At 36.4% G+C, this 8,097-nt stretch overlaps 1 protein-coding gene across 2 annotated transcripts; it reads right to left on the reverse strand.

Annotated features, from left to right (window-relative positions):
• Positions 1-2,363: 2,363 nt before the first annotated feature.
• On the reverse strand, positions 2,364-6,247 carry LOC143449540 (uncharacterized). 2 transcript variants are annotated; one of them, XM_076949785.1, is made up of 4 exons: positions 5,780-6,247; positions 5,551-5,655; positions 5,347-5,442; positions 2,364-3,063 (listed from the first exon to the last, which is right to left on the reverse strand). In XM_076949785.1, exons 3-4 carry the CDS (start codon positions 5,415-5,417, stop codon positions 2,892-2,894), a joined length of 243 nt encoding a protein of 80 aa, XP_076805900.1. In that variant the 5' UTR covers positions 5,418-5,442; positions 5,551-5,655; positions 5,780-6,247; the 3' UTR covers positions 2,364-2,891. The 2 variants fall into 2 exon arrangements, with proteins under 2 accessions (XP_076805900.1, XP_076805899.1); XM_076949784.1 differs by lacking the exon at positions 5,551-5,655 and having other exon boundaries at positions 2,365-3,063; positions 5,780-6,245.
• Positions 6,248-8,097: the final 1,850 nt, after the last annotated feature.

An 8,097-nucleotide genomic window follows, 5' to 3' on the forward strand; every position in this document is an offset into this window, starting at 1 on the left:
CTCTTCAGGCTTTTGTCCCGTCTCTTTGATCGATTAAAGGATCGAATCAAATGGAACTCCGTGAAATACCGGATGTCTGGTGATGATTTCGTATCCAATCATCCCAAGACTGAAAATGGATGAATTTGTTATATTATATATGTTGCAATGACTGCACAACAACATAAATTTGCAGATTGAACCGTCGTACAATGTGAATATACTTAGCAGTTACATTACACTGGTCGACATGATTTTTATTTTCTGGCAAAAATGGTGACTTCTAGGATAATTTGCTCACGCTGATTACGAATATGAAGTCGCTTTTTTTCTATCACGTCAAGATTTTTTATAATTTGTGATTTAAAATTTTGCACTTCACTACTAATAACAGCCTGTTGTATGAAGTATTCCTCATTGTTGGGTCATAATTACTATTGTCATAGCCATTATACATCATTGTGACGTCATAATAATTTTATTGTGATTAAACCAGGCTACATACAAACACATGTACAGTACCTTATGCCAGCTTGTGCGTATCAAAGTCAAGCCTAAAAGCTGTATTGTTGCACAATACAAATCAATTTGGTTCTATCCCTGTAGCTCATTCAACTAGCATGAAGAAGTCTTACGAAAATATGAAACTTTTTCTTTTGAAGTTGCAATATAGCAGTCATACATGGAAAGTTTGCGTTGATTTTAAAGTCCTAAATATGCTACTGGGTCAGCAATCTGGATTTACAAAGTACCCCTTGTTTTATGTGTGAATGGGACAGCCGTGACAGTAGAAATCATTGATTAAACGTGAGTGGCCGTTGAGGGAGTATCTTACACCAGGCTATAAAAAGTTTTACAGCCTGCTCTTATCGACAGATCTAATGTTATACTTCCACCATTACATATTAAACTGGGTCTCATGAAACAGTTTGTAAAAGCTCTCAACAAAGAAGGTGCATGTTTTAAATACATTCGGGAAAAGTTTCCTCACTTGAGTGCCGAGAAAGTTAAAGAGGGTGTATTTGTTGGACCTCAAATCAGACTCACCAAAGACCAGACAAACTCACCAAAGACCCCCAATTTCTTATTACCATGACGGATGTGGAAAAAAAAGCATGGCTCTCTTTCACCGAAGTTGTATCTAAATTTCTTGGAAATACTAAAGATCCGGATTACCAAAATATTGTAGAAAACATGTTGGTTTCTTATCAAGCACTTGGATGTCTAATGAGTTTAAAGGTTCATTTTCTACACGCACATTTGGACAATTTTCCTAAAAACTTGGGTGACATGAGTGAGGAGCATAGTGAACGTTTTCACAAGGACATCAAAGCCATGGAAACGCGGTATCAAGGGCAATGGGATGTAACGATGATGGCGGACTACTGTTGGTGCCTGAAAAGCGACTGCGAGAATAGTGAGGCTGCAAGAAAAGCTAAAAGAAGAAAATTCATGCCAAACACCTATAAGAAATAAGAAAGAAAAGCTGTTTGAATCAAAATTTTATTGAGCAAATGAACATAATTATGTGCTACTGGGGTCTAGGGTTTAGGTTTAGAGGGTTAAGGTTTAAGCTAACAAAATCTCAAATCCAATTGAGTGTTGTAGGCTGTGTTTCGTTTCACGTATGGAGCTCTTGACCTGTAATAGGGCACAAGCGCCCTTAATACAACCGTTTTTGAGTAAAATTTTCATTCAATTTTTGCAAAAAAGTGTGACGTGATGGGTGAATTCTGACTGCAAATTCGGAATCAGCATAATCAAATTAGGTAAACTCAATTAATTGTTTGAGAAAAATAAAAAAAAAGTTGAAAAATGTCGCCTAGTGTTATTCATTATGACAGACTTTGTTTGCATTAAGTTACATTATCTCCTCTGTTTCTCTGGAAATAAAGCCGCATCTTACATATATTGGCGCTTAAAAATCAGGCAGCAACTAATCTTATTACTGAAAGCAGTTCTTCACACAGAGAAACTTGTAAGTTACTTATAATAGCACAATTTCTACATCGATCACTACAAATTCCTATGATTCATATTTTCATATTTAACATCTAAGTTTGTGTATATATAAACATGTTGTATGGTGGCAATTCAATTGCATTGCATCATATTTTCTTTCCCGGAATTATTCTGTTTATTCATAATTGGCATAATCTACTACATACACTAGCAGCACAGTATCCATTTTACACATCGAGACAGTAACATCTGACATAAACTTCAAGTGTAACAGAAAAAAAAGTTTGTACGGCCCAAAGCAATTTAAGTCAAAACTTGGTTGTCACATGCATTTTGTCATAACAGTTTATGCAGAGCGGTGCAAAAAAAACTTTTGGGCAAGTACCGGTAAAGCATGCAAAGAAATATATAATTAATTTTGAAATTATCGGCAACTTTTGTAGCACTTTCTGCCATATTTGAACATCTGATTTGTTAGTTCATTGTCTCTCAGTTTAACAATCAATAAAAGTGCATTTTGTTTTAATCTGTATTAATTTATTTGCAATGACAGGTCGCATATATAAGCACTTCTTTCCAATTCTATTTGTGGTGCTATTATAGGCAATCTCTAGTGTATGTCTACTCTTCAGCTCAGGAATTATTTCCACAGAAACACAGCTATGAAAACACTTATTGCAATATTTTGAATAGCAAGAGCTGGTAAGTACGTGGGGAATCAAAGCAAACCAACCTCACCTGTATATATCCATTTCTGCAGTTCTTTTCAGCAAGAGATTCTTCAAGAACTCTGGAGCAGTGTAGTAAGGAGTGTGTTGTGTATTTATTGCACCATCTACTGATACTGAGCCAAATCTGATGTTAACAGGATATTTTGAGGCTTCAGGTTTCCATGAAAAAATGATTTTGTTGCATCGTAGTAATGCAGATATGACAATGCATCTGCAATTTCATAAACAGGGTATTTCTGCAACATGTTTAGACATCAACAGATTCTCAAGGTTGCCGCTATCCACACACTCCATGATGATGTCAATGCAGTTGGCCCATTTCGTAGTTCCAACGATTTGCACGATGTTGTTGTGATGTAAGTGATAAAGAACATCGATCTCTCGTTGAATCCTAAACATATACTCACATAATGAACACTCATATCATGTTAATGATCGTGACGCGACACCTTATCGAAAGACACTTTATCGAACGACACTTAATCGAACGACACTTTATCGAAAGACACTTAATCGAACGACACCTGATCGAAACGACACCTGATCGAAACGACAGTTGATCGAACGACACTTTATCGAACCGAAAGTTGATCAAACGACACTTTATCGAACCGACAGTTAATCAAAACGACAGTTGATCGAACGACACTTTATCGAACCGACAGTTCAAGCAAGATGTTTGCGTGTTTCTCAAACATTGAAACAATGGGTCATTGTGATGTTCAGCTATCTGTCCATGTTTGTTTGATAAAGTTGGATTTTGTAATTTTTGAGATATTGTGATATTTATATAATTTTGCTCTCTCTCCGCATTGAAACGTATTACTCATTTACGCACCAATAACTTGACTAACTATTCTTTTTCGTTCTCTTTTCACAGCGGGGGCGCGGCGTAACAAGAAGAATTTATAGAAATGTGTCACTTTTAGAAATGCTTAATTTATACTAAATTCACTTTCTTCAGTTTTACAATTATGATGTATACAGGAAGCCAGATGATGTTTCTACTAACCTGTAATAATCTCATCAGTCTACGACGCATAGGTTTCTAGTAATTAACGATTGCAAATGTGTGTGCGGGGTTGGCCACACCTAGTTTTTTTTAGTAAACTCGCGAGCCTGGTTAGGATAGGGTTAAAAGATCCACAATTTATTGAAACAACTGACAACATGCACTGTTAAAAGCACGACAACTGACGAAGTGCACATTTCAATCGCATTCATTTAATTACAAGTTGTGTGCAATTGCTCGAAGATAACTTTTTATGTCCATATTTGTTGAGTCATAATTTTCAACTATACTCTTCAGCCGTTGGTTGACCGCGTCGTAGCGCTTCTTCCGAGGTGGGCCATCGATTCCAGCACTCAATTGCTCAATTAACATTTCGTTGGAACCTTGTTCCCGCTTAATTTTTTTGACGAGTCTTCGAAGCGTCAAATGGGATAATGAGACACGCTTGCTGAAAGCATTGTGCCATCCTTCAATGCTATTATTCGTTCGTGGAAGGTCATCTTGAACCCGGTGGAAAACATTCCAACACCGGATAGGAAATAGAGGTTGACAACGATTCCTGCGACACAATCGTCCAATCCAAGTAGTTTCATTTACTTACCTGATGCCTCATTAATACAATAATTCACACTCACTTCAGTACATTGACTCTGCAATCTCAATCGTACCAATCACAAGAAGAGCAAAATATCTGTATTCACACTTCAACAACACAGCATTAAAGTGACACTTGATGCTGCTTGCTTTGTGAAAGTTTTTCAACATCTGGTGACAAGTCATATGAAGCAAGAACCAGAACATTTTCTAAATAGGCGTCGGAAATGCGTGATCTTAGCTTGCTTTTCGTGAATTTCATTGTTGAAAATATTTGTTCACATGTGTACGTGCTACCAAGCATCGAAGCCATTTATTTTGCGCTGTCGGTCAAGCTGGGATAAAGACTACTTTCAAGAAGCTACTTTGTGTAAAACTCAGGCAGCGACATGCCCCTTGCTATTAAATTTTGCCTTCAATTCCTTACTCTTTGTATCTATAATGACTAGTCTAGTCTACTGTACAGACAATCTCGTACTTAGTAATTCTCGTGCGTATTCTTGTGATATCTTATTAATATGTGGGCGGGCCGGCCGCCATGCGAAATCGAACACTTTATGATACAAATATAAAATATAGATATAAAATATAAATCGTCAACTTTATGATATATACATCACAATTCATTAATGCACACCATTACAAAGACTGCACATCACAATGGCTCATTGTTTCAATGTTTGAGAAACACGCAAAAATCTTGCTTGAACTGTCGGTTCGATAAAGTGTCGTTCGATCAACTGTCGTTTTGATTAACTGTCGGTTCGATAAAGTGTCGTTCGATCAGCTGTCGTTTCGATAAAGTGTCGTTCGATCAACTGTCGGCTCGATTAACTGTCGTTCGATAAAGTGTCTTTCGATCAGCTGTCGTTTCGATCAGGTGTCGTTCGATAAAGTGTCTTTCGATAAAGTGTCTTTCGATAAGGTGTCGTAGTACCGTTAATGATGTGGTCATATTGGAACACATGGTATGAGAGAGAATACAAAATATTTTCAAAAAAATTGCAATTGCTTATACCTTGCCAATGTATGCACTGAATTAACTAATTTAATTTGACTGCCACTTACTCTTTCAGTGTTTCATTCTGCTTTTCTAGTGACCCCTTGCACACAAAAACACTTGACTGCATCATCTTCATTTACGTAAATGACTTTAAAAATTGTCTAACAAAAATGGATGCAATTATGTTTACTGATGACACTAATCTGGTCAAACAAGACAAAAATATCAATAAGTTAGTAAAGAAATTTGTAGAGGAATTGGTTACTGACCAAAAATGGTTTATAAGCAACAGGCTCACTCCGAAATTGGCCAAAACCAATTTCATGGTGTTTAAAACCAAACCCAGCCATAAATCTGATACTATTGAACTCCACCTGAAAGAAAAATTTACTTTAATCCATAAATTTAGGCAACAAAATTTACCCTCTTGTTATAAAGACTTTTTTGATGAAAAACCATACATAAAAAACTAGAAATAGTTGTAATCTTACACTTTACCTTTTTCTGGCAAGCAGGTCACTGAACAGACTTTCAAATGTTGTGAACCAAAACAATGGCATAGGCCTAATTCGATAATTTTAATCTACTGCTCTTTTTAGTAACAAACTAAAAGTATATTTTAAACATATTAAATAAAACTAACTTGTGCATGTTTAATCATTGTTTCGTTCTAAACGGTTTTACGGTATCACCTAATTTCACTAATGGACTTCCGTCGGCCCGACAAAGAGCTTTAGACCGCGTAAGAACGGGACGTCTAGCTTGCTACTCGTCAGCGGAGCTACAATCGCTATAGCAAGAAGCCGTCGGGCCGACAACGACGTGTTATCTGGGTTGGAAGGGGTCAGGTTTTGGTACCACCCCGGAACAAAGTTGGCACAAAACCGACGGTACATTTTTTGCCAAATAGTGGTACCGACGGCACTTTCAAAGTAGCGACTGTCCCCCTCTGCATATAATCAATCTTTTTTCCATGTTGATGGGGCGACCGCATCGCAATTCAAAATGACCTCGGGGAATAATCTTTACGAAAAGGCCAAGGTTCAAATGATGAGTCTATGAAGCAGAATTAGTTATCAAAGAATGTTACACTGGTGGTTGCATATTCCGTCGTATATTTTAAGCTGGGATGTAAATTGTTGAACTGAGTTAAAAAAGTATTGGCTTGCTTTCCTACGTTGCAAAAAATATGGTTGTGTTGTTAAAGCCTACATACAAGAAATAGGTTTTGGGTTCGAAGTCAATTTTTTTCAAGTAGCTTAACTTATGTTCTACTTCCGCGAGTGTATAGGGCCGATTGGGTTGCCCATGACTACGCTATCAATCAGATGAAAATAGCATACGAAGCCATGAGACGGTCTGTCAACATAAGATGGATGAATAAAAATTCAGGGATTATTATTAGCAACAAGCATCTTCATTTTGACAATTAACCAGGTGTGCCTTGTTGGGCATCTCATAATGGAGATTCTGCTTGGCCAGTTTTATCTAATCTTTGAAGACATATTTCCACACGGTTGCACACAACTGACAAAACATCAATAATCGGGATTGGCTTACCTGACTATATTATTTCAATAACAAGTTTGTAAGCAGGAAACCTAAAGAGGGAATTCATAGCCCATATAGCTAGCTTACAAGTCTTGTTCCTCTATTTTGAAGTTCTAATGGCAAGAAAGACAAAATAAAAATTAAACAGTACTAAAGACAACAATCAAAGGCTAACAATGGTGAAAAATTGCCTTCATTGTTGCTCACTGCAAAGCACATGACGAGATATTGTCACCTGCAGTCAGAAAACAATGACCCAAAGACTGAGATAAAAAACTCGCACAGATAAACAAAAGGCTGTCGCCGTCACACTAACTGCAGACAATAGCTGCTCGAAACAAAAAAGATAGATACCGTACAGCTAGTAGTTTGTAAAAATCTTTTGCTGAAGAATAACTAGCGTTAATTACAGCGTTGAAAACTATTAGCGCTAACACAGCTGCCCGGGTAAAAATTGCCGAAGTTATTCGAGATGCTTGCAATTTACAAACAAAGCAAACCCCCAATATAAACAAGTTACGAAATGATAGTGTCGCTAAAGAAAAAAATAAAAGCAAAAGCCATCTTTAAATTTATGAAAGATAAAGTTTTATGTGAAAAAAATGACGAAATATAAAAAAATGGTTACTGTGCGTTCACGTGGAATGCGTTAAACTTGATTCATTATAACCCATTGCAACCACGACAAGGAAAAAGAAGTTCTAAGATGGATTCGAAAACACGAGGTAAATAGAGTTTGCTTGCATTGAAAATGTTTTTGCGCTGTATTTCTATACTGTTCTCGATAGTAGGAAGTTTAAGATTAAGAATTGAAAACGTAACGTCTTAACATTTTCAGAACTTTGCGGTTGTTTTTAGACCGATTTTTGGGTAAAGTTTTAGGATAGTTTAAAAAAATTAGTTCTATTTTAACGCAAAACGTGATAAGTTTTCACATATTAACCATAACAGAAAGGCATGTTCGGCTATTTACAAAGGAAAACCAATAAATGTTTGGCGATGACAATTTTGTTAAAAAGATGTGGTCATATCAATTTATAACGTGTTCAATAAAAAGCACAAGGTAGGAAGCTTTAAATTCTAAATTTACCCTCACATTCACTTGGGCAAATAATAATGGTTGATATTTGAATGGTAGATACGGGTACGCAATTCGCAAGTATTTTCTAAGCTATCTGCCAGAAATTTTATCGCTTTAGGAAATACTCGAAGTAGAATAATTAGTTTATTAAACTTTTGAGTTTTTGCATGTTCGGTTCCTATAT

Source organism: Clavelina lepadiformis, chromosome 3, assembly GCF_947623445.1.
Source record: "Clavelina lepadiformis chromosome 3, kaClaLepa1.1, whole genome shotgun sequence".
Classification (NCBI taxonomy): domain Eukaryota; kingdom Metazoa; phylum Chordata; class Ascidiacea; order Aplousobranchia; family Clavelinidae; genus Clavelina; species Clavelina lepadiformis.